The sequence below is a fragment of the Miniopterus natalensis genome, chromosome 1 (genome assembly GCF_054644295.1).
Source record: "Miniopterus natalensis isolate mMinNat1 chromosome 1, mMinNat1.hap1, whole genome shotgun sequence".
Classification (NCBI taxonomy): Eukaryota; Metazoa; Chordata; class Mammalia; order Chiroptera; family Miniopteridae; genus Miniopterus; species Miniopterus natalensis.
Genome location: NC_142081.1, coordinates 83,432,700 through 83,460,457, shown reverse-complemented (window position 1 = coordinate 83,460,457; position 27,758 = coordinate 83,432,700). Strand labels below are relative to the sequence as shown.

General features: G+C 39.6%; 1 protein-coding gene across 1 annotated transcript in view; it reads right to left on the bottom strand.

Moving 5' to 3' along the window:
• Nucleotides 1–27,758, bottom strand: part of ITGA8 (integrin subunit alpha 8) — a 171,610-nt gene that overhangs the window by 3,766 nt on the left and 140,086 nt on the right. Inside the window, exons 26-29 of the mRNA XM_087823674.1 lie at nt 26,090–26,218; nt 21,273–21,386; nt 9,788–9,889; nt 780–902 (exon numbers count right to left, since the gene is read on the bottom strand). Of these exons, the coding sequence (XP_087679800.1) occupies nt 780–902; nt 9,788–9,889; nt 21,273–21,386; nt 26,090–26,218 (468 nt within the window). The remainder of the gene's footprint in view (nt 1–779; nt 903–9,787; nt 9,890–21,272; nt 21,387–26,089; nt 26,219–27,758) is intronic.

The window sequence follows — 27,758 nt, the reverse complement described above, 5'->3', positions numbered from 1 at the left end:
AGGTCTATTAAGCATGTTGCATATTGTCTTAAAATAAAATCACACTATGATTTTTGGAGAAAGACAACAATAGTGGTTAAGTAAGATGTGACTGGATTAATTATTCTGACAGTCATATAATCTTGACATTGTTTTTATTTTGGAATGGAAAGCTCTGTGAAGCTTGGCAGTCATGTTTGTTTTGGGGCCAGAAATTAATTTTTATTGTATATTTTAAAACAAACTTCAGTATAACACATGAAAGAATAAGTTAAGGTTTCCTAATGGAGACAGACTAATTGGCAAGATTAAAAAAAGCAAGTCCAAGAATATTATAACATGCATGATCTATTTGCCCTGCTTGATAGTCCAAGTACCAATTAATTACTATATTAATTGCACCTGTGTAGTGCTTATAAAGAAAAATCTCAAAGGACTGCTAATAGGACCATTTCAATAAAAAGCTTAAGATCTTGGTTAATTAAACAAGAAAAAGAAGTCTTCATAATTACATTATCACTCCAAGCATATTGAAAAGATCAGAGGTCTTAGTTAATAAAGTCTAATTCTCTCTATATTTATTTACAAGAAGTCTCAAGATAAAAGAAACATTCAACATCCCCAGTGTTCTTAAATGTCAGCTACAGAAGTATACTGTTTGCCAAAGCAAGTAAGATACAGTGTTTCTTTTATGTTTTTTAGACTGTTAAAAAATCCCAAATCACACCTCTAGCATTGTCTTTTTAAATCCCTTCAGTGGCCTCTCTACTCAAAAACGAAAAGAAAGTAAAGAAACTTACCTTCCATAAAGCCAAGGTCAAAATGGCCAGAACCAATAATCCAAGAAGTATTGCTAGTATTATTACCCACAATGGGATTGAGAAGGAAACATTTGGGGTTGCCCAAATAACTGATGTCTTAATCTGGAATGGGAAAATAAAGTAAATGAGCTCTAATTTGAAAACTCTTTGGTGAAATAAAGCAGAATATAATATTGAAAGGATCCGTATAATAACTGAAATCATCCTAGGAGAGATTGAAGGGGCTGTCACACTTGAACATGGATCTTAAAAACTCAAACATTTTCATGTCTCCCAGGTTGGGTGAAAAGTCAATTACAGATACGTTGTGGATGTTTGGCTTATAACAGCACAGAAACCCTAAGATAGAATTGAGGTGGACCAGGAACCAACAAGGTGGGAAGGAACGACCTTAAATTGGGCTAAAAGTAGCCCCTACAAAAGGCCAAGTCTGTCCACTCATGTTTCTCTGCTGAACTGACCTAACCTCATTGAGATGTGAGCTTGTGAGCAACCAGGTTGTTGGATATGCAGGGAAGTTAGAAATCACCTCATCCAACCTCCCATTTTACAGATGAGAAGCATGAGTTCCAGAGGGCTGATTCATATAACTAATCAGTGTTGGTGCCTCTTTATCCTTAGGTTCTCTGCTCTGTCAGTGAAGGATAGCCCAGAGTATAAGGATAGCCATCTTGCATTTATGGAAGTAACTACAGTAAGCAAAGTGAATGCTATTTGTCCTAATGCTTTGGAGCTGCCTTCAATCCTAAATCCAATTTTCGGTTGCTATTAGAACCCATTTCATTCCCCACTGTTGCAAAGAAACTTGGAGGTAAATGAGGCCCTCCCAGCAGGACTGCATGCTTGGTGTCTGTGAACCACCCCTGCCCCCCAACATGAGCAGAAGCTGCAGACCCCAAAACAAAACCAAGGAAAGACCCCACCATCCTGCTAACACCTTTTGGCAAGGAAAAGAGAATAAATATGTTCTTGGATCCCAAATGTTCTTCACCAAGGCAGGCCTATCTGGTTACAGATAGAAGTAAGCATTGCCTCAGCTAAACTGGTTGAAGTGATTCTTGTAAGTCAGTTGGTTGGAAGGATCATGAGTCCAGTCCTGACACACGCTCAAGAACTCTCGGCCACAGTTCTCTGACGCACTGGCCAGAAGATGAAGTCATGAAGAAGGCTGGTGGCTCTCAGACTTTTCCTAGCTATAAACATACGGATATCTTTTTTTTTTAATCCTTACCGGAGGATATTTTTTCTGAGGATATTTTTCCCTTGCTTTTCAGAGAGAGTGGAAGGGAGAGAGAGAGAGAGAGAAACACCAACGTGAGAGGGACACATGGATTGACTGCTCCCCACATGCACCCCTACCGGGGCCGGGGATCGAGCCTGCAACTGAGGTATGTGCCCTTGGCTGGAATCGAACCCAGGACCCTTCAGTCCATAGGCCAGCGCTCTAACCACTGAACCAAACTGACCGGGGCCGTACGGATGTCTTCATAGCCTGCACTCTGGTATTGGGCCCTGGCCCTGCTCACTTCTTTGCTTCTGCCTTAACTAGATCTGAGCATCCTGTCTATGCTCTTCTCAGCTTGTCAGGGTTTTATTGCTCCTTTCATCTTGGTTCGCTTCCTCTATGCATCAGACATACTGATGACTTAATTTATTGGTTTCTTCAGACTCGAATATCATTTATATTTAGACCAAACAACAGAATCGACAGTAGTGAAACTGCTGGTCACTCCACCTGGACAACAGTGCCGAGGACTGGATACGTGCTCTCGAAGAGAAAAAGGCTGTCTGTAACCTACTCACTGTCACACTTTCTTCCTTTGACTGTTAGCTCTCCTTCCCAGCATTGTCCCGATTTCATCCATCATTAGAAAGTGCAGCATTCTGCGACCGCGGTGGCACTACCCTCACTCTGCTTGCCACAGTTTAAGGACAGGGGACGTGGTACTGAAGAAATGCATTACAGGGGCTCAAAGCAGTCACCACGGCCCCTGGATTCTGCAGCCTAAGTAATTTATTTAAAAACTGCCCTTTTGTGTATCCTGCATGAACATGTCAGGGACTAGATCACTTCTTAATTCTTTTTATATCCTGTGCCCTAATGCTACTGGGAGCAGACTGACACAGTTCTGGTAATGAGAATTTCAGACTTTTGGAACTGAAAGGGATGGTAGTGATCATGAACTCAAAGGCCAGTTACACTGCCCAAGGAGAGAGAAAAATCTGGAGCCATGTAAAATTCTGAGGTTTTTTATGGGTTTTTTTCCCTCCATAAGGTCTAAATCCATGGAGGAAATAGAGTTTCAGGCTATATTTTGTGCATATGTTAGAGATTGCCTAAATTTATGAATAGGTAAACAGGCAACAATGTTCCTCAATTTTCCATCCTGATTTACCTAATTAATATCTTAAGTTGCCTCCCACTGTTTCATGTTAAACATAGGAAACAGTCCTAGTTTTGTAAGTTAAAAAAAGAAAAATCAAAAAACTGAAGAAATTGAAATAAAAGCCATAGACTGTCACAGTTTTAGTTTAATAAAAATAAATGAAATGGAATGAGAGAAGAGCCACCAAGTACTTTGCTGGGTTTCTTGGCCACTTGGTTATTGCAGGTTGGGATGTATTATCTTTAATTTGGTCTGTCTGTAGAAAGGAGCAGGGGAGGTCACTTACTAATTAAAGAACTAATAATGATATATGAAGGTTTGGGGGGTTTTTTGCAGAAGTGATGGAAAAGTAGGAATAAAGCATTAAATTGACCAGGATATGCTTAGTAGGGTCTCTTGAAGCAGAAAACAGCTTTACAGGTGTAATTACAAAATCTACTGTTTTCTTGCTTCTAAAGATTCTGACAGCAGGATCTTTAAAAAGTCCAAGAGCAGATGATCATTACTGTCCTTTTCAGTTTCAAATTTCTGAAATTCTCATCACCACACTGTTGTCCGTCTGCTTCCAGTAACATTATGTTCCTTTGAAATATACCACTTCATAGTCTTTCTCTGAACACTTTAAATGTTAGGATTACACATGTTGTATGTTTCCTATATGTCGTTATATGCAATTAACTAAGAGGAAAGGACATAAAGAATTTTAAAAATAGGAGAACTTGGAGTGACTTTCCTTCTGCACTTGTGTTCTGCTCCCCTCGCCGGCTGCCTTTATGACATCCATGTGGCAATGAGGATGCCAAGTTTCTCAATCTAAATGGGTGCAGCCCCAGCTGTTTTCCTAAACTTATCCAGGCTTTTCGCTGCATAGTCAAGGCGTCACTACACTACGGAGAGTGAAAGTACAGAAAAGCAACAGTCGTGCCCAGAGCGTTTCTTCAGCTTTCCGGTGCGGAGGAGCCAGGCCACCGCTGCGGGAAAGCGACGGGAGAGAGTCAAACGCGGCACATCACTGGCAGAGTCGCATGTCTGGAAAGGAGCGGTCTTTCTAAGAACACACTGATTTGGGACTCGCGACATATGTCACATCTGTAAATGGCAAGGGGGCATTTCATCTGCAGGTGGAAACAGGTAAAGCAAAGCTTTTCCTGAAACTTGATGTTCTGTATAAACAAACGAGAAACTTGAACTGCAAGGCAAGCTAAACACGAAAAGACTTATTGATCGTGTTTATAGGGCCTAAATTTATTTAAATTTGTATTAGTGCTGTGGAAATTATAGAAGGGTTTTGGGAAAGCTTGGCAAAGAAATAAAATGTTAGAAAAATACCCAAAATGTGTTACTTCTAATGTTGATGTTTTTCTGGCAGCTCCTGTTGACAAGCCCACAAGAAGCTTGCATTATCCATTGGATGACAAAAAATGAGAATAACAGGTCTTAACTTTTAGAGTTTCTAATGACTAATCACTGATTTATAGTAAAAATTTTTTATTCATTTCAAATAAGATTTATTAAACACCCGATGTTCTCTGAAGCTCTGTGAGTACTCTCATAGCTCCAAGCTAGAACCTTCTATAACCCTGCTCTAGATCACTGCTCTCCAACAGAAATATAATGCAAGCTGAACTTTAAATTTTAAATTTTCTAGTAGCCACATTTTTAAAAAGGAAAAAGAGCCCTGGCTGGTGTGGCTCAGTTCGTTGGCATCATCCCTTGCACTGATAGGTTGCTAGTTTAATTCAGGTTTCCGGGTTCAATCCCCGGTTGGGGTGCTTGCTGGAGGCAACCGATTGATGTTTCTCTCTCACATGGATGTTTCTCTCTCTCTCTCCCTCTCCCTTCTTCTCCCTAAAAATCAATAATTTTTTTAATAAAGGAAAAAGAAAGATGGGGCATTAATTTTAATATACATTTTATTTAACCCTAAATATCAAAACTATCATTTCAACAGGTAATTAATATAAAAACATTTATAAGATATTTTACATTCTTTTTTTGTTTTTACTAACTCTCCAAAATCCAGTATATACAGGTGTTCCCAAAACATGTATTCACATTTTAACAGCTGATAGCTCAATTGATGTTTCTTTTCAGCCAGACTAAGCTTTGAACAAAGGAAATTTGTCCTAAAATGCTACTGAAAGTTTGGAAATGCAGTTGAAGTAGAAACACTGCCTTTATAATTATTCAAAGTGTGTATACATTTTGGGGGGACACCAAAAAATGTATACACACTTTAACAGCTGATAACTAACTTAATTTTCACTCCTTTTCAGGTTTAACTGATTTAAAATAATGGGTGAAGTCAGACTGAGATTTGAACAAAGAATATTTGTCCACTAGACTTTTTAATGGGGATACATAAAGATAAAGTTTACGGTACAAAACTGGCAACAGTTGATGAATTGAGGGCACCCAAATACTGAATGAAATGTTTGCAATTCCATTGCTTCGAATTATCAGCAGTGCCTGGACCAGAACAGTCATGTTTGAAAACAGGCACTGACAAAAAAAAGTACTCATTTTTGTAGATTCTTTTAAATTTTGAAAATGAACTCTATGTTAGTAAACACTGATTTTATAATCATTCAAAGTGTGTATACATTTTTTGGGACACCCTATATTTAATAGTTGCAGCACATAATAATTGCTAAATTTTCAATAAAGTGAAACATAGCCTTACCAAAACAATACAGCTGTGTTTAAAATATTTTATATGGCTGCAGTTTTAATTTACACTTAAATGAGTTAAAATAAAATAAAACTACAGGTTCAGGTCCTCAGTCACACTAGCCAGAGTTCAGTACTCAGTATCCGCGTGTGGCCAGTAGCTACCACAGCGGGCCGCACAGCTCGGGAACATCCTGCATAAGCAGGCTCACACAAGCGGTGACTAACCTTACCCAAGTCTAAGATGCTTCCACCAAGAAGGTGTTCCCAAGGCAGAAGGTGGGATGTACTCAGGACTAAAGGTTTACCTTAAGAACATGGGCTTGTGATTACATATTTTAACTGCTTTAAGAAAGAAGGGTAATGTTGAGTAACTGAAGTACTTAAGATTTGGGGAGAAAAATTGCATTGCATGCCAGCTAATCGACAAAACTTTTTAATTAATTTTTATGTACCAAGAACCTGTAGCTATTTAAGGAAATAGTATAACATTTTAACAACTAACTTACTACAATTATCTGCCATTTTAGGAAGTGGAATCCATGAATTGTAAGCAGTTTATATTTTCTTACAGTGATGCTAAGTAGGAACATTTAATCTTACCTTCATCATGTCGTAAATCTTGTCTTTTATTATGGTCGAAAGGCCATAAATAAATCTTTAATATGCCCACATTTTCTCATTGACATTTATGATGTATTTTTGTATATTTTGACAAGAATACCAAGGTAGAAGGAAAAAGCTCCCTTGTATTTGCAACTGTAATTAATGTTGACATCTGTATTTATGTATCACAAAATCTCGTGTAAACATACTTCGGTGGGGTCACAAGGATGTTTTAAATAAATGTACCAAGATACCCTACCTACGGTGCCATTTTTACATAAGGTGGACCAGCTGAACACACATTTTAACAACGTTTAAGTAGCCCCTGTGAGATAAGTAGTCCCTAGCATAAGTTTGAACTCCAAACAATTGTTTATATAAGAATTCCACTTTAAGCTGCTGAAGTTTTGTGAACAGTTCTGAAAATCAAATGTATTCACAGTTTATGGATGAGTTTTTCAATAAGGATTTTCATGACATACTTTATAATAGCCACCATTGGAATACGGCTTTAGTCACATGGAACACAAATGTCAAAATTAATTGGCAAGCAAAATAAAAATGTTCAAATAACTGAGGAGCTTTTTACAGCTGCGCTGTGATGACCAGTGTTCAGTCCTCTCCCTCCGCTTCGCGCAACCTTTCCTTCACCTCTGGACGTGACAAGTGTCACATCACATGGGGAGCTCATTTTCACCAACACAGACCCCATGCAAGCAGCGGGTGGGGACTGCCATTTCTTCAATATGTGGAGCTTATAGAGGCCTCAAGAAATGCTTGAATTATGACCATGTTGAAAGGGAGTATAAACAAACTAGTCATCCCACACAAGAGCCTAGGAAAACCACCGAATATTCTCTAGTCTCATTATGGAAGAAGGAGCTGAGAGACTTCCTCCCAGTGCCAGAGTAGGGACTGGAGCCCTGGTGATTTTCAAGCTACCGACTGTAATGAGTTCTACCACCTTAAAGTAATTCTCTGCCTCTGGGCTCTTTTCAAGGTAAGAATGACAAGACTTCTGAGAACTCATTATAAAAAATGTCTGAATGTTTTTCCAATTACAGTTAGGTCCTCGCTTAACATCATGGCTAGATTCTGCGACTAAGTGAACTGACATATAATGAAACCAATTTCACCACAGGCTAATTGACATAAACAAGAGTTCAGTTCCTAGGGCATCTCATCAACGTTGTAACTAAACTATGCGGAACAAAACAATGTTATTCTAGGACCTGCTGGTACCTTTACCTAAACGATGTGGTAAATCATCTACATCAGATAACAAGACCAGTTTTTAAAATGCAGTAACAAGGGGGGTGGGGGCGGGGGAAGCATGTGTCCGATCATTTTGTGGATCTTCTGAGATAAGTTGAGAACAGCAGGCTGTCACCTGTGGCCAGCACAGAAAGACTCAATACTGTTGATGGAATCGACGGTAACATATGTTTCTGTTAATGAACATGTGCTCAGAGACAACAAAAGGGCCCAGATTTATCTCCCTTAGAGCTACAAGCCTTTGAACCTCTCTGGATGAACATTCTATATTAAAAACCCAAAGCCTCTATTTTCTAAGTTGAACATAAATCCAGACTATAACAGACATGTCATGAAAGAGAGGTGAGCTAAACGAAGAAAGCTGTGGCAGTGCTCGCCTTAAAATACCAACAAAGTTTACTGAAATAGTTTGACTTGGAAAATCTATTGACATTTCTAGTATTGGGAGACTTGAGACTTACCTTGTTCCAGGTACAGTGCTAGAGCTTTATATACATAATTTTATTTATTGTCTCAACAATTCTTTCAGGTGAGAATGGATAACAGACTCAGCAAAGTAGAGCGACTTCCTGAAGGTTTCTAATTGGAGTGGGGTGGATCCAGCTAAAACCCAGGAAATCTTTTTGAAACTGCACTTTCCTCCGTGCCACCTGCCTGTGCTAAAGGTTCTCAATCCTAGTTTCACAGCAGAATTGTCACTTATAGATCTTTTAAAGCACAGTATCCAAGTCCTGCATCAGACACGCTTAATCCTGGAATTTCAGGTAAAGACTTAGCACGTATATATCTTTAAAGTTGCATGAGTGATGATTCTTTTGAATACTTAAGGTTGAGAGTATTAGTGAATGGATTAATTTAAATTACTAAAAGTAGTTAGGCTACAAAGATTAAATGTTATGATTACACTGAAGACCTCTCCTGATAAGAAATTGTTGTAGCCTGGCCGGGCGTGGCTCAGCGATTGAGCATCGACCTAGGATCCAGGCGATCAGGGTTCGATTCCCGGTCAGGGCACATGCCCGGGTTGCGGGCTCGATCAATGACTCTCTCATCATTGGTGTTTCTATCTCTCTCTCCCTCTGCTGCCCTCTCTGTGAAATCAATAAAGATATATTAAAAAAAAGAAAAACAAGAAATTGTGGTAGTATCGATTTTATATCATCCACAGCAGCGCTTCTCAAGGTTTACTGTGACTATGAGACCCCGATGCCTCTCAAGAAGTGCAGGTCTGCAGTGAGGCCTGATTCTAAATTTCTACAATTTCCTAGGTGATGTTGGGGCTGCCGGTTTGTAAACCACACTTTGAGTAACAAGGATCTGAACACCAAAGTTCAAATGGGGGCTGTGAATGTCTATGGATGACCAAGGGATGAAAGTTTAAATCTTAACACTGTTTCCTGGAGCCCTGGCTGTGCTCACTTTCGCTGTGAGGCAGTTTTGGTGACTGTCTGCTCAGCCCCTCTCGCCCATTCTCCCCTCTGCTCTGTACGGCCTGTCAGGCTCTGAGGATGCCAGTGTTTGTGCTGTGATAGATATTTGGGGGTCAGTAATGTCTAATAGCCTCAATTTTTGAAAATGAAATTTCATTCAAATGAAGCTCATAGTACACTTTTACCACCAGGTAAAATCTTTACGTAGGAATGAAAGATTAATGTCTTATGTCATGTAGCTGGTCTCTGGCAATTGTCCCTGAGGAAGAGGCTCATTTCTCCCACTCACTCATGTTAAAATTAGCAATTAGTACAATTTCATTATAATGATCATTGCTCTCTGGACTTCTCTGAAACAAAAGGGCTTGACTGAAATGATATTAGTCCTGCCCTGTGATTGCTTTGCGGGGGGAGAGGGGGTACATAGAAATTTACATTAAAAATTTGATCAAATGACACTAAGCAATTTCCAGACTGAAATAAGAAAATAGTGATCTGAAGGGGAAACTGTTCTCAAGTTAATATAATATGCACTTACACCTAGTACAAGCCAGAATGGTGATTAAAAAGAAATTATTTCAATGAAATTATTTGTGCCTGTATATTTTTAGGTACTTACTGCTATGCTTCCCTCTGGGAGTTTTGCTGGCTGATCTTTATAAGGCATCTTCTTGACTTCAAAGGACACCAGGGATGCAAGAGAATAGGGATCATTTTTTCTCTGAAATTAAAAATATTTATTTAAATATATTTCATATAAAGCTTTTACTGGCAGCCACCCAATTGTTTTCAGTGTTTTCCATTTCTAAAGTGAAATTTCCTCCACCTTTCTTTCCCTTCTTTTACTTTCCCCCATCCATCTATCATCCATCCATCCATCTATCATCCATCCAGATATTCATCTATCCACTCATCACCCATCCAACTGTCCATTCATCCAACCATTCATCCTCTCCTTATTTTTTTTTAAATTGTCTTATTAACAAAAGATTCAGAAAAATAAAGTTAAAAAACAGAAAATCAGAGTCCTATAAAGGAGAAAGCACAAGCATTCACATAGTTGCTGCTAGTGAAGAACAAAGTGGAAACATAGTGGGCTGAAAAATTCTTGTTAGGGAAATATTTTAAGGGAAAGACTAAAACTAAGTTATGAAGAAATTTATCACATTCATCTTATACAGAAGACCCAGAGCACTGTCTCTCAGTCTTGGCACCATTAGGATTTTAGGTTGGATGGGGGGGTGGGGTGGGTGGAGCTGTCCTGTGCAAAGTAGGGATGTTTAGCAGCACTCCTGGCCTCTACCCCACTGGATACCATAGTACCCCTCCCTCCCTCAGCTGTGACACCAAAAATGTCTCTAATTATTGCCAGTGTCCCCTTAGAACACAAAATCTCCCTCATTAAGAACCACACACCTAGAGCCATAAAGTGTTTTTGACAGAACTTTTCAGCAAAAGTCCTTTTTGTTTAATTGTTTCTCATATTAACTGTTGATTAAAGTCAAAGGAAAATATTTAAGAGTAAGTCAAGAAAAGACATGGAGAACTTAGGCTTCTGTGCTCCTCCGTTTAACTTGAGGCAGCGGGTAGATCTACCCAGTGGTGGCCTGTAGCTGGCTCGTATGTCTCCTGGTAAAGTTTCAGGGATTGCGAGTACCGGTTGTTAAAAAGAACCATTATTAAAATCTAAATTGTAGTTTAGCCAATTATATCTTTTAAAGGTAATAAACATAAAGTTTAGCCAATTATATCTTTTAAAGGTAATAAACACTGAAAACTCAGTACTTACTAATTCTTTTTATTGCACTTTACTATTGTCTATTCCTTACACATGATTTATGTTTATGGGAGCTGTAGCCCGTCATCTATATGACGGTGAGCTATAGTGCATCCCTTCCCAACTCCACATTCAGCAGTGTCATATTGGCAGCTTTTACACCATCATGATCAGTGAATGCTGCATATTGGAGCTTTTTTTCCTCCCAGAAAGCAGTTTATTAAACATTTACCAGAACTTCACTTTCTGTGATCCAATGTTGGGTTTCTTGAGGTCAATCCAACAAGTTAGATTGTAAGAATTTCATTTTTTTTACAAAGTTTATTTTCCTGTGGCTGAATTTTTTTCTCCCTTTAATAAACCCCCCTTTCTCTACATCGCAAGCACAGGCTAGAGTATGCAAAACTTTTATATACTTAAAGGCACTATGTCTTTGACCTTTTCTTTCTACCCCGACATTCCAGAGGAAGCAACTCTATTCATTCAGAAAAATTCTTTTTGGTTGTTACTCAGTTGGTTTATCCTTCTGATGTTCTTTTGTCTCCTGGTGTTTTCATTTTAACTTAAAGCTGGATTTTGTTTGTTTGTTTCCATTAAAACGTGGAGATATTTGTTCACAAAATCATGTGTGTACTTGGTGGTTTAAATCTACTTTCCTTACCTTCCTGGCAGCCACAGAGGAAACACAACAAATTCTGGCAATGAGGTTCTTTCTGAGCATAAAGATTACAATTACACACTCAAGTGTGTTTCTGTGCTCTCTAACCTCCAATGAACAAGTTTTCTTTAGTCTCCAAGTTCAATTAAAAAATTGGTAGAAAGTAATTATCTTGCTCTTGAAGTCATATGTTTGGAAGAGAAATCATGGGAGAACCCCATCTCTGCATGGACCCTAGATGGAAAGTTTTTGTCCTATGTGATTCTGCATTTATGAATATGGAAGTTTCTTAATGAATAAGAGATGGGATTTGAACTCTAGAATGTAGAACATGGAGAAACATGTTTCTCTGAGGACTTGCTTTCACCACCTTCCTTTACAGCCCCTGCTCTTGGCGGCAGTTTGATTCCTCCTCACATTTTCTACTCATCGCCACTTTTTTTTTTTTTTTTAGTGCCTTCAGAATCTCCCACAGTATGGATTCGTCAAATTTACTTAAACATTCCTCTATTTTTGGCCACTTAGATTGCTCTTAATTTTTACTATTTAGCATTGTGTTAAACATCCACCTATGGATTGAATTGTGACTCCCCAAAATTCAGATGTTGGAGCGCTAATCCTCATTGTGACTGTGTTTGGAGGTGGGGCCTTTGGGACGTAATTAGTGCTCGGTGAGCTCACAAGGATGGGGCCCTCCGAATGGGCTTGGTCCCCTTAGAAGAAGAGATAGCAGAGGACTGCTCATTCCTTCTCTCTCTCTGCCATGTGAGGATGCAGCGAGAAGGTGGCCATCTGCAAGCCAGGGAGAGGGGCTTCACCGCATCGCCACTTGTCATTGTCATTTCCAGTGGTTCACAACCCCCGTGCTCTGCTGAGCTTCAGAAACACCTGGGACGGGGCTCAGAGATTCTGTCTGATTCCATACTCTGGGGCGAGACTCCACTTGTTATACATTGTTTGGAATTTTCACGTTGTTGTTTAACTTTTTATTTTTCTCTGTTACTTTTCTCCCCAACAAGATTATATAAAAATGAAAGGCACATGTCGTGGAATGTAAACTTTAAATCCTCCCCAGCACCTGGAACAGCACAGGAGGCTCCCTCAGTCCCGGCTGACTGACCCCACGAGTGGACAGCGGGTGAACACATCAGATGGTTTGGTTTTTCCATCACCTTCCCACCCCAAGGAGCACCCATTTGGTAAACAATACAGCTCATAGATTGATCCGTTCTTTAAGTTATTCTCCAAAACCAAGGTGTCTTCTACCCTTTTCAGTAGGAAAATTCTTTTTTTCATTTTTCTAAGATGCTCTGGAGCTCCAAGGAATAAGAAATGTGAGCTATTGGGCTCTGATTGGCTGGGTCAGCTTCAAAGAAAGATACACTAGTGCTGTGGCTGTAGGTCACAGGCACAGCACAGGTAAGTATTTAACTCAGGAAAAACAATTATGGCAGAGCCATGTTTTTGATTCCATGTTGAAAGTTGAATGCTTTCAGCTGTACTCTGTACATAACAACTATATTTTTCTTATATTAAAACACACACAACTCTCTCCTGTGGAATACTACGCATCTGTAAAGAAGAAGGATCTTTTAGCCTTTGGCACAGCATGCAGGGAACTAGAAAGTATTATGCTAAGTGAAATAAGCCAGTCAGAGAGAGACAAGTACAACAAGATCTCACTTATACATGGAATATAATAAACAAAATAAACTGATGAACGAAATGGTTCCAGAGACATAGAAGCATGGAACAGACTAAGGGATCTCAGGGGGAAGGTGGGGAGGGGGTGCGGGTGGGGAGAGATTAATCAAAGAACTTCTATGTTTATAAGCATAACCCATGGACACAGACATTGGTGTGGGGAAGGCCTGGGGGTGGGATGGATGCGGGGTGGAGAAGATCAATGGGGATAAAAAGGAGACATCTGAAATGTTCTCAACAATAAAGATAAAGAAACTTAAAAATAAAAATCCCTTCTGTATAGCAATCTCCTCATATAATAGCAATCACTGCCGTACTGTCGGCAATTTAGTATTGAAAAAGCAGCTGGCGTTAATATCCCTTGACAATATCTGGGACCATCAACCAGACCATTAGCTATTAATTCTCGGAAAATGCCCTATTCCTCTGTCATTGCAGCGTCATTTAAACTGTGGTCTGCAGCCCATCGGCTGCCTCTGTTAGGTCCTTTTGCACAAAGATGGTCATGGTGCTCATAAAGTTACAGAGTTGGTAACAAATGGTGCGGAAAGCGAGATTTTTGAGTTGATTAAATACCTAGTGTGGCCAGCAACATTAAGAGCTCTCCCACTTCCCCACTCCACCTTCCTGCTGCTTAATTCCTCCTCAAGAATTATTTTAAAACACATATCCATTTTATGTAGCTCATGCTTCAATACTCAGCATTTACCAGAAATGCTCACCTTGTGAGATGACAAAACCTAAGCAAGTACAGGTAAAACTGTAAGCTGTAAAGAAATTGCTGTTTCAAGGAACAATCACAGAACAGGGGAGCATTTAAGATTAACATAAATAAAATCTTTTCCTGAGCAGTTTGCATGTTCACCATGTGGACAGAAACAAACATAATGCAGCAAATCACGTCAACCAAGAATTGTAAACTTTCTATCCTGGATTAGGAAGGCAGAAAATGTTTACTTCCTTCTGGGTTGCATGACAAAACTATCAAAGACTGCCAAGATATCCGAGAGAGAGAGAGAGAGAGAGAGAGAGAGAGAGAGAGAGAGAGAGAGAGAGAGTGTGTGTGTGTGTGTGTGTGTGTGTGTGTGTGTGTGTGGCGGGGGTGGGAAGGAGGGAGACAGAGCTTGTTTGTAGAATAAGGAGAATCTGTGGAAGTACAGAAATTTGGGCTATGGTGGGGGGCACACATGCAGTGATTTGTGCCCCCGTCTCCCTAATCTTTGGAAGAGGCACTTTGTTCTGATAGGACTTTAGAATGTCCCTGCATGTTGTTCTGATCCGACTCTACTTGTGCAAAATATTTATTGTTTGGAAAGTCCCTCAATTGCTAGTGATTTCTCCTAGACTCACTGGGTCTTTCTAACAGAACATGAAGATGCAATTTTCCCTCTCTAGGCCTTCTACTGACACAGAATGTTATGCATGGAACTGAAGTATGCCATCTAAAGTCATCATTTCCCCTTGACTATAGCGTCACAGTGATTTTAGTCCTGCTTCATTGAAAAGCCGGTCTCCCTCATTTCAGTAGGATGTGATGCTCAAAGTGCTAGGAGGAATGTACAGCTATCATTTAGACTGTGTGGGCTGGGAATTCGGTGAGATTCCTCCCCCAACTCTCAGACGACAAGTAGCAGCAGAGTCACCATAAGTAAACTGATGGATTGCAAGTGGGAACTGAAGTAATGCCTGCAGTAGTTGGAACTCCATAAATACTTGTTGAGTAAATGAATAAATAATGGTTTCACCAAAAAAAAAATTATAAATTGTGCACTGCACTTCTCCCTACGTCAGTTGTTAAAACCAGGGGTAATTTAGCACACAGGGGACATTGGCAATGTCTAAAAACATTTCTTTTTTGGTTGTCACAAATGGGTTAGGAGTTGCTACTGACATCTAGTGAGTAGGGGCCAGGGATGGTGCTAACCATCCTATAATACACAGGACACCTCCACAACACAGAATTATCTGATCCAAAATATTAATAGTGCTAAGACTGAAAAAACCCTGCCTTAAATTTTTTTAAAAAAGGGTTTCACAACAAACTTTAAAAAATAACTTAAAATGTCACACTGCTGCACAGCAGGGCGTGGCTCAGTGATTGAGCATCGACCTAGGTTCCTTGAGATCCAGCTTTGATTCCTGGTCAGGGCACGTGCCAGGGTTGCGGACTCGATTCCCAGCTGGGGGTGTGCAGGAGGCAGCCGATCAATGACTCTCTCATCATTGATGGTTCTAGCTCTATCTCTCTCTCCCTCTCCTTTCCTCTCTCTGAAATCAATAAAGATATATTTTTTTAAAAAAGAGTCCTCCTGCTTCTTTTAGAAACAAAAATAAATAGTATTTTTTATACTATAGAGATATTTTGAATCAGAAAACATGAAAATCTAGAACTACAAAATTCTATACTAATAAGTATAGACTCAAAAGATTTGAGTCTCAAATCTAATTAGCTAGACTCAAAAGATTTTACCATTTGACTGTCTATGGCACAATGATCCAAGTAAGTTTTTTAGTAGTTAAAATATAAGCAACAATGCACAGATTTGGAAGGAGTTTAATTTAGCTCCCCGCCCCCCAAATCCTTCTTAAACAACAAGCTCACAACACAATAGTATCATTTAAATAAACAGTCCTTTCCAAATGGAAAAATTCATCTACTTAGTATAAAATAAACTTAAAGGCTTTAAAATGTACACGATCAATAGAGTTATCTCTGACAGTGTTGGATGCCACAGTAGGACAAGTCGAAGACCTGAGGAATGTACACATCATTCGTGCCTAGAACTTCCATGAGATGCCATCCTGGGAGGAGCCCCCACAAGAGCAACCTTCTAAAACAATTTCCCTTTTCCCTTCTAAATTGATTTCTATTTTTACTTTTCTCGGCTTATGGCTCACATGGTACTCTTATACTCACCATCATTTCCATTAACTAATATTTACTGAGGAACTACTATATGTTAGGCACGGGGTATATGGTAGTGAGCTAAAGAAATTTGTTTGAATCTAAGTTACTGTCTGAAAGTCTCAGGGGGAAATCCAGCCTTTTTTGACAATATGGCTGGGCCTTGAGGGCATTATGTTAACTGAAATAAGTCAAACAGAGAAAGACAAATACTATATGATTTCATTTATACATGGAAGCTAAAAAGGCCGAACTCATAGAAATAGAGTAGAATGGTGGTTGCCAGGGGCTCAGGTGGGGGAAATGGGGAAATAAAATGGTTCAAACTTCCAGCTATAAGATGAGCAAATTCTGGGGATCTAATTTACAGCATGGTCATATGGCTAATATTGTACTATATGCTTGAAAGTTGTTAATAAAGTAGATCTTAAAAGTTATCACTACACACAAAAGAAATATTAATATATGAAGGGATGGAGGCTTTAACTGCCCTTATTGTGATAATCATTTTGCTATATATATGTGTATCAAATCATCACATCATACACTTTAAACTTACATATGTTATATGTCAATAATATTTCGGTAAAGCTAAAAAAAATGTTCCTCACCTGATGGGAAAAATGACCAACTGATCTTTCTTATAAAAGAAAGAAAATTTCTTTTAAAAAATTTAATCACCTCACACTTGCCAGAATGGCTATCATCAATAAATCAACAAACAAATGTTGGTGAGGATGTGGAGAAAAGAGGACCCTCGTGCACTGTTGGTGGGAATGCAAATTGGCATGTACACCGTGGGAAGCAGTATGGAGGTTCCTCAGAAAGTTAAAAATGGAGCTGCCTTATGACCCAGCGATTCTATTTCTGGGAATATATCCAAAGAAACCTGAAACACTAATTGAAAAGAATATATGCACCCCTATGTTCACTGCAGCATTATTTACAATAACTAAGATCTGGAGGCAGCCCCAATGCCCATCCGTAGATGAGTGGACAAAAAAGCTGTGGTGCATTTACACCATGGAATACTACTCAGCCATAAGAAAGAAGAAAATCTTACCCTTTTTGGCAGCATGGATGGACCCGGAGAGTATTATGCTAAGTGAAATAATAAAGCAGTCAGAGAAAGACAAGTACCAGCCCAACCAGCATGGACCAGCAGTTAAGCATCCACCTAGGATCCAGGAGATCGAGGTTGGATTCCAGGTTAGGGCACAAGCCTAGGTTGGGGCTCGATCCCCAGTAAGGGGTGTGCAAGAGGCAGCCGATCAATGACTCTCATCAGTGATGTTTCTATCTCTCTCTCCCTCTCCCTTCCTCTCTCTGAAATCAATAAAGACATATATATACACACATATATACATATAAATACATATATGCATATATGTGTGTGTATACACACACACACACATATAAAGACAAATACCATATGATTTCACTAATATGTGGAATCCAGTGAACAAAATAAACTAACAAATAAAATAGAAACAGAATCATTGATAGAAAACAGACTGACAGTTGTCAGATGGGAGGGGTGTTGCGGGGCTGGGTGAAAAAGGTGAAGGGGTTAAGAAAAAGAAACAAACAAAAAACCTCACAGACACTGACAACAGTGTGATGATTACCTGAGGGGAAGGGCGTGGAGGGAAGTAGAAGAGACTATGGGGGATAAATGGTGATGGAAGGAGACTTAGGGTAGTGAAAACACAATACAATATACAGATGATGTATTATAAAATTGTACACCTGAAACCTGTGTAATTTTATTAACCAATGCCACCCCAATAAATTCAACAAAAAAGTAAAATAAATAAACAAACAAACAAATAAATAAATAAAATGCAGAAATGAAAAAAATTAAAAAACAATTTTGGGAGGATTAAAGATGGCGGCAGACTGAGTGGAAGCTACACTGGCACTCTCCCAGGACCAAACTGGAATTACCACGAAAATATAGAAAAACCATCCTGAATAATCAACGGCAACTGAAGACAAGCTGGAGAGCACCCTCATAATCAAGGAGGAAAAGTGGAGACCACATAAAAACTGGTAGGAAGTGCAGAGGCACAAGAGGGCTAGCGGGGCTCCCACAGGCAGCAGCTGAAGGTCCAGAGGGATATCTCAGCTGCGGGGGTTCCCACTGAGGACTCTGGGGCCTAAAGCCCAGGCTGGGCTTCCCAGCCCAGAGCATCAGAACTGAGAAAGGTGCCCACATAACATCTGGCTGTGAAAAGCAGCCAGGTTTCTATCTGCCAGAGAGAGACGGCTGGAAATGCAGGCACCCTCTTAAAGAGCCAACACACAGTTTCATATGCAACCACTCTCCTTGGGCTCCAGCAGAGGGAGGGCAGAGTGGACTGGAGCTGTGTGAGCAGAATCCAGAGTTGTGGGCTCTAGAGATAGAGCTCAGAGGGCACCCCTCTGGATTCCTGTGCAGAGCCATTCCCCTATACTTAAGAGGCAGACATTTACATTCCAAGCAGTTTTTGCCCAAGGGGGAAGCAATTGCCCCACCCTGCTGGAAAACCTCTCTCACTCTATAGCCTGAAGCTCATTAAGAGACTGATAACAATCAGCCACCCCACCCTGTGGAGTTTCTACAGCTTGAGGCTCATTAAGAGAATCAGATTAATCAGCTTGCAGGCAGAGGCAGAATTCAGTGTTTTGAGTCTTTGCCTGATCTGCTTCTGGACCCGGGCCTTGGAAAAGCAGACTTTGGTGTGCACCTTGGTCCTGTCCAAAGGCACTCAGCCCCAACAGAGGGGACCTCAAACCATGGGTTGTTGATAGCTCCAAACAAGGTACTCAAGGCCAGTCGCAAAGAGCATCTGACACTGGCCTGCACCAGAGACCTTCCAAAAAGACTGAGAGTCCTATCAGGTCCACCTAACACATAGAAACAAATGCAAATAGGCAGCCAAAATGGGGAGACAAAAAAATCAAGCCCCAAATGAAAGAACAAGAGAAGTCTCCAGAAAAAGAGCTAAATGAAATGGAGATAAGCAATCTATCAGATATAGAGTTCAGAATACCTATTGTAAGAATGCTCAACAGCATGAAAAAAGGTATGGAAACTATGAAAAATGACGTAGCAGAAATAAAGAATACATTGGAAGGAATAAACAGCAGATAAGAGGAACTGAGGATAGGGTCAACAAATTAGAAGACAGAGTAGAACAAAATCACTCAATCAGAGATCAAAAAAGAGAAAAACAATAAAAAAACAGGAAAACAGTTTAACAGAGCTGAGGGACAAGGAACATAACAATATTCACATTATAGGAGTGCCAGAGGAGGTCAAAAGTAAGCAAGGGTTAGAGAACCTGTTTGAAGAAATAATGGCAGAAAACTTCCCTAACCTAGTCAAGGAAAAAGTCACACAAGTTCAGGAGGCACAGAGAGTCCCAAGCAAGGAGAACCCAAAGAGGCCCATGCCCAGACACATCATAATTAAAATGCCAAAAATTCAAGACAAAGAGAAAATCTTAAAGGCAGCAAGAGAAAAGCAATCTGGTACCTACAAAGGAGCTCCCAGAGGGCTGTCAGCTAACTTCTCATCAGAAATTCTACAGGCCAGAAGGGAAGGGCATGAAATATTCAAGGTAATGCAAACAAGGGCCTGAAACCAAGACTACTCTATCCAGCAAGGCTATCATTCAAAATAGATTGCAAAATAAAGAGCTTCAGAGAGAAAAAAGGCTAAAGGAGTTTATCACCACCAAATCAGCATTGCAGGAAATGTAAAAGGGACTGCTGTAATTAGAAATAGAAATAGAAGCATTGAAAGAATTGTTAAAGGGACTGCTGTAATAATAAGAAGAAATAGAGAGAGAAACATAGGCATAAAGAATTACAATAGCAATAAATAAGGACCTATCAATAATAACCTTAAGGATTTTAAGGGAGAGATTGACAGCAATACAGTCACAGTCGTGGACTTGAACAACCTACTGACTTCACTGGATAGATCTTCCAGACAAAAAGTCAATACAGAAACAATGATTCAAAAGGACACACTAGATCAGATGGATTTCGTTGATATTTACAGAACATTTCACCCCAAAGTTGCAGAATATACATTTCTCTCAAGTGCACATGGGTCATGCTCAAAGATAGACCACATGTTGGGACACAAAACCAGTCTCTAGAAGTTCAAGAAGATTGAAATCAGGTCAAGCATCTTGGATCACAATGGCATGAAATTAGAAATCAACTACAGTAAAAACACTCAAAAACATTCAAACACATGGAGGCTAAATAGCATGTTATTAAACAACGAATGGGTTACCAATAAGATCAAGAAAGAAATCAAAAACTTCCTGGAAATAAATGAAAATGAACATACAATGACCCCAGTCCGAAGAGGGAAGTTTATAGCACTACAGGCTTACCTCAAAAAGCAAGAAAAATTTTTAGTAAACTATCTAACCCTACAACTTAAAGAATTAGAAAGTTCCCCTGTGAAGCCATCAGACCATGGCTTTTGCTTGCTAGGAGTTTTTTTATTACTGTTTCGATTTCATCAGTTGTTATAGGCCTATTCAGGTTTTCTGATTCTTCCTGATTCAGTTTTATATGATCTCACTCATATGTGGAATCTAATAAAAAACAAAATAGACTGAGGAACAAAATAGATCCAGAGACATAGAAGCATGGAACAGACTGATGAATCTCAGTGGGAAGGCAGGGGCGGGGGAGTAGGTGGGGAGAGATTAATCAAAGAACTCACATGCATATATGCATAACCCCTGGACATAGACAATAGTGTGGTTGGGGGGAGAGGGGGCAAATGCAGGGGGGAGGGGTCAATGGGGGGGGGAAATGGGGATATCTACAATACTTAAAACAATAAAGATAAATTAAAAATAATTTTAAAATATAAAATATTTTGAAATTAAAAAATTAAATCTAAAAATTGTAAAAATAGAAAATGTTAAAACAAATTTAAATCATTAAAATAAATAAGCTTTATCATTAAAATAAATAAGCTTCATGTTGAGCTTTTTAGAAGAGGTTCCCTGTGAGTGGCGTGTCTGTGCTTTAGTGTTTTTTATTACCTGGAGAAATGTCTTGGCCCATAACCGTGATCTGACTTTCAGGACTGCGCTTTCTCCTCCTCCTAGTCGTCCCACTGCACAGGAGATTTGTAAGCACTCAATATTTGTACAATTCTGCAAAAAACAACAGCAAATTTGGCAAATCAGCATCTTTAAATTGTGGTAGAGAATCAACATTGAAGTCAATTTATATCTTACTTCCTCAGAAGTCATCACCTAATCCTTAAATTATTAATTTAAATGAAAAATAAAACAACCAAGAAAAAAACACCATTTGGTAGCAATGATGAGTCAACTTCAGTGGTAATATTGAGAAAAAATGGAATGTAAGTACAACATAAAATTTAAGCTCTTTTCTAAGGACTTAAAACTATCTTCTTGCAGCAGCATCTGAATAATTCTGTTTCATTTTATCAGAACTCAGAAAGACATTTCTTATAGACATTAAGAGCACCTGACCCTGGACTAAGCAAAGTCCTAAAATGGCTTTCAAAGAAGGTCCTTGGGCCCATATTATCTTAAAGGCCCAAAGATATTAACCCACTGACAAAACTTGTTCTTTAATATTCTCTTTCTGTCTAAATTACTTCCTGGTTATAAAGCAGGATCTTCTGTGAGTTCTATCCATTAAACTAGTTTTTAAACTAGTTTGTAGGGTTGTTCAACTTCTAATGGGTAATCTTTAATGTATAAAATGCACGTACCTGGAAAGTATTCATTATGATGACATTCTACTTATGAAATCGTGTTTTCTGATTGGATCCCATTATGGAAATAAATGGACACCTCCCATCCATATTCCCCATTCTCTTGTGTAGGATGATACTTCTTGAATTATACTCACTGATTTGAATTTATCGTGTGGGCTATGCTTTATCTTTTATGTCTCAAGCACTGGGCTCTGGCCTATAGATGCTCAACAATATACATTAGTTTACTGGGTATTGTGTGAAGTAGTTGACTAAGGCATTTCACACTAATGAAATCGATAAAATACAGAGTAGCCTGAGAAACATATTACTATGAAAACCTTTTTTGTGATCCTCAGAATTCTCTAAAAACCAAGCAAGAAGTAATGTATATCTGATAAACTCCAAGGAGGTTAGATTTCTTCATAATATTTCCAAATACAAGTGGCTGGGCTGCTCTTGTTCTACCAGAGTTGGGAACTTTAGGTGTTTGGGTCTTGGTCTCCAGCAGGAGCAAGGATTCTCAAAATCTGCAGTTTATGCCACCTGTGAGCACCTTCATGTTAGCCTATGCTCCATGCTGTGTACAGGCAATCCCACCCTCTGAGGGCAAAGGAGGTGGGGAGTCAGAAGGAGGTAATTCTTGCAAACTCTGTGGAAATGGTGATCCCAGTTCGCTAGCTCTGTTGAAAGATTTTGGAGAAGGTGATGTTTAGAGTAATCTTAAAGGTGAGAAAGAGTTTCAGTACAGGATCATGGAGAGATGGCTCTCTTGTAATAATAAGATCAGTGTATATTCAGGAAAGAAGAGAAAGGGTATTTGGGGGTGGGATGGACATATGGCAATGAGGTAGGGAAGACAGAAAGTCCAGGTGGTAAGGAATCTTCCTATTTGTGCTAAGGACTTTAGGTGCTATTCAGAAGGCACTGGGGGGGAGCCTGTGAAGCTTTTTAAGCATGGGCTATGACCATGATTGTATTTTAGGGGCAGATGGTATGTGAAGAAAGAATTAGAGAGAGGAGTGGGAGGTGAGGGGGATGATAAGTGCTTATAAGAGTCCAAGTGAGAAATGATGAGGGTCTGAACTGAGGCAGTGGGAATGGTAAGAGGAAGATGCATTTTAGAGAAGTTTTGGAAGTAGAATAGATTCGTGGTAACTAATTGAAGGATGGAATGAAGGAGAGGGAGCAGTGGAGGGAGCTGTTTGGGGTTGGAGAACTGGGTGGATGGGTGCCAGCATTGCTGAGACTGGAATCTCTAAAGAAGGAACACATTTTGGGGGTCATTGAGACAGACTTTTGGACATGTGAGGACTGGCATGTCTATCAGACATCCAGATGGACATATATAGTGAACCCTCCAAGTCTCTAAAGCAGCAAGATAAGGATAAGATGGTAGGAGGCACCTAGGAATGACTAATGACTGGAGTTACAATCATGCAGAAATTTCCCTGGAAGTGCAAAGTCAATGGGAGAGAAGAGGAGGGGGCTGAGGATGGAAGCCTGAGGTCTGGGAGTATTTAAGGGTGAACTGAAGACAAATCCATGAAAAATTCCAAGGGGCAAGTTAAAAGGTATGAAGAGAACCAGGAGAGAATGTTTTGTTTGTTTGTTTTTAATCTTTACCCAAGGATATGTTTATTGATTTCAAAGAGAGGAAGGGAGAGAGAGAAACATCATCATGAAAGAGAAACCTCAATTGGTTGCCTTCTGTACAGGCCCCTGACCGGGACCGAACCCATGACCTAGGTATGTGCCTTGAGTGGGAATCAAACCCGCAACCTTTTGGTGTATGGGGCGACACTCCAACCAACTGAACCACCTGGCCGGGCAAGAAAATGTTTAGGGGGAAGCCAGGGGAGGTGATGGTTCACAAGTATCAAGTGCTGCCCTGGCCAGTGTGCTTAGCTGGTTGGTCCTAGTCCCACGCAATGAAAGGTCGCCAGTTTGATTCCTGGTCGGGGCACATGCTCGATCCCCAGTGGGGGGCATGCAGGAGGCGGCCAATCAGTGTTTTGCTTTCACATCAATGTTTCTCTCTCTCTCTCCCTCTCCCTTCCTCTCTCTCTAAAAGTCAATAACATTTTTTTAAAAAAAGAGTATGAAGTGCTGAACAGGATTAAGACAGATAAAGTTTCTGTAAACTGAGTAGTTGAAGGAGTGATAGCTGCAAAAGCAGCAGGGGCCGAAGATGAGAAAGGCAAGGACATTCTTAAGTAGAGGATAAGATGTATCTCAGGGTTACAGATACAGATTTTTCCTACGCAAATTGGAAATTATGATCCCAACACAGGATGTTGGCATTTTGCACTTTCAAATTCCTAATCAGAAATGTGATTCAGTAAGTTGTTTTTAACTAAACAAAAACTGTAGGAGGTCTTATTTAGCTTTTGATTTCAGAATAAACTTTGCATAATCACTTTCTATTCAGAATTATTTTGACTCGAGGACATGGGGAGGCGTATGATTTGCAATTTTTGAACCAATAAGACAGAAAGGGAATAAAACATAATTTAACAAATCAGAAGTGGAAATCAAGGATTTCCTTGCCCTCATCTGCAAGTAATATGTTTTTATGATATTCAGAGGTTAGAAATCATCTTGCCTTAAATACCTTTAATGAGAAAGAAAGAAGGAAAAAGATCTGATCCCATAACACAAGAGATATAATTTTCAAAAGAATATTAGTTATTGATCTCTACTGCCTTTATATACTCATGAGACATACGCTGAAGTGGAAGCTGAAACATATAGTTGAATCTTGATTTTCCAAGTTGCTGGTCCCCAGAGGTTTAGACATTGGCTCTCCAGAGGGCTTTCCCATTGGTACTGCACATTAGAATTCTATAAATGTCAATGATTTTCTTTTTTTTTTTAATTTAAAAGTTTTTAATCAGGAATAACTGACATATAACATATTAGTTTCAGATGTACAATATAATGATTTGATATTTGTATATATTGCAAAATGATCACCACAATAAGTCTAGTTAACATCTGTTTCCACACAAAATTACACTTTTTTTTCTTGTGATGAGAACTTTTAAGATTTACTTGCTTAACAATTTTCAAGTATACCATATGGTATTATTAACTAGAGTCACCATGCTATATACATTACATTCTCAGGACTTAAAACATTGTTTTCTATTCTGTTCCTTCTGGAAGCTTTTAAAAAATGATACTATGCAGAATTTTGTTAATTTATTCTAAACTCAATAGAATATTGATTCCCTACTTTTACGTTTTTCAAAACTTTACAGTGTCATAAAAATTTACAGGGACTCTGAATCATATAGTCTGCCAACTGCCATAGCTTTTGCCACCTTATTTCAGGTTCTTCTATTATAGCAAACATTCCTCTCTTGACTTAAGTTTAACTGATTAAGTTAGATGTGCTCATTGTACTCTTCTGACCATTTCCATGTTTTAAACTTTTTATACTGTGAAGATGAAATAAATGAATGTCAGAGCATATTCAAGACATACATTTTAAAAAGCACCCATTCTGACCCCTTTTAAGTGTACAGTTCAGTGACATTAACATTCACATTGGAACAAGTGAGAGAATTGAATAAAAAAATGCTGATTCAGGAATGCTGTCCACAGTTTTACAAAGTGCTGACTCAGCTCAGGCTAGATCACCACAGATCTCAGTGCTAAGACTCTGCAGGGTTGTGTGTTTTTTTGGCCCAGGAAATCTAGACACACCATTCTTGGCTCTTCCAGGAGCAGTGGGAGCTGAGATTCAGAGACAGGTGCAGCACTCACTCAGGGACCCACTGGAAGGCAGCACTTCAAACTCTCACCAGCACAGTGTCCGAGGCCAGGCTAACAACTGAATCTTTATGTTCTTGAAATACATTAACACTCACATTTTATGTTTTCATCGTTACGTCTCCAATGTGGCCTCCATGGCAGGTTTAGAAAAATGAAAATATCACATTGCAAATACTCATTAGTCCTCACAAAGAGTCCCTTTCATTTCTCACAGTACGTACTGACCAAAAATGCTAGGCATAGCTGAGCATTGGAGAATGAACACAGTACTTGACGTTCAAGCCATCTGTATTGGGAGTTCGGCCCAGTCCGATCTCCCCTTGGTCTGTGCACACCGAGGTGACTCACCAGGATTTTTGCCCGGCTCTGTCTGCGGGGCTCCAGCACCGGTGCGTCTCTCTTTCTGACGAGATGAGGGATGGTTGAGTTTCGCAGAAAGGCACTCAGCTCAGGGGTGTCCTCTGGGGGAGGAGCAGGCTAAACAGAAAGCAAGACGTATCATGTACAATCACATTAACACTTATTACCTAGCCTCGAACTCTAGGCAATTTTTTCTCACAATTGGGTATGATTCGCATTAGAATTCAGACATGTTCTCATTTACCAGCAGCATTTCCTCTGAGGGGACACTTTATGTAGCAAAGTTGAATTTGGAAATAAAGGAAAATTCTACTTCCATGGAAGTGTTGAGAAACAGCTGAAGATGAGGGAGAGTTGATTAGGAGTGTGTAGAGGGCTGGGGTGGGCTGGGGTGGGAAAATGGATCATTCAAAGATTCTCTTGCTCTAAGGTCACCTGCTAATAGTAATGCTCTAGAAGCTGAACAGGAGGAGAGTAGTGAAGGTTTGGAGAGGCCAACGTAGAGAATGGGAGGGAGAGGTCATCAGAATAGCAGGGAGGACTTCTCTGGAAGCCAAGTGAGCACTTCCTCCCATCAGTCTGTGGCTGTGCCTTCAGGCTAAAGGGCAGAGAAGCCTAAAGTGGAACTGTGTACGACAGAGATTTTCAGGGCAGGGACTTGGAAAGGTGGAGGTGAAGGAAGGTGAAGGAAGGGACTTTGTAAAAGAGCGTTTCAACTAGCTCATCATGAAGTCCAGATGGTCTTGAGAGTGGAGTAGGTTAATTGACTCAGAAAAAGCTTTCATCAAGGAAGTGAGAAAATAATAAAAATAGGAGAATGAATTGGAGGCTTGGATGTTAAATTAAATATTTGAGACTTAGAAGTGAGGGGAGGGTCAGCCCCGTGGACACTGGAATGCTCCGGGATAATGGTAGGGTCTAGCACTGTGAGGAGTGTAAGGCATGAGTGTGGCTCAAGGATATTCCATGACGGAGATTTGATAGAAAAACCTTTATATCCTAAGATTAAAATTGGAGCGTAGCTAGAAAATTCTGAAAATCTCTAAGATTCTGTTGTATACTTTCTATCATATACTGTGTGTGTGTGTATTTGCGTGTGTGTGGCTTTTGCTTTGAGATTTATCATGTGTAATTTCTTTTCTTTCTTTTTTTATAGGCCTTTGGGAAATCTGTAGAGTTAACTCTGTAGGTAACCAAACTACAGAGAAGAGGTGCTGGAAGGCACTACAGAGTGTTTCTTTTTCCCCAAGTTACAGCCTAGTAGTAGTAGTAAAATAATAGTCCAAAAAGAAGAAAGCTCTTCAACTTCCTGTGTGGTTTCATTGGATACAACAGCTTGTGTACAAAGAACACATCCTACTGTGGTGGGCCCAGTATATCATCACCAAATATTTATAAGTGGTCTTTCAGTAAAACATAGGACTTACCCTGAGCTACAAATTGAATCTATCACACAGTGGAAGTTGATAAAACACGTTTCTTTTCGTCAGCAACATTATTTTACAGATAGAGGAATGCCTCTCTTCAACCCTATAGTCAGAAAGCCTTGCCAACCAGTTTTCTCAAATGATATTCCAGAAATTATTTCAAAATACAAAAACAAAACAAAACAAAAAAAACCCCCAAAACAAAAAGAAACCAAGGAATTATCCAGGGA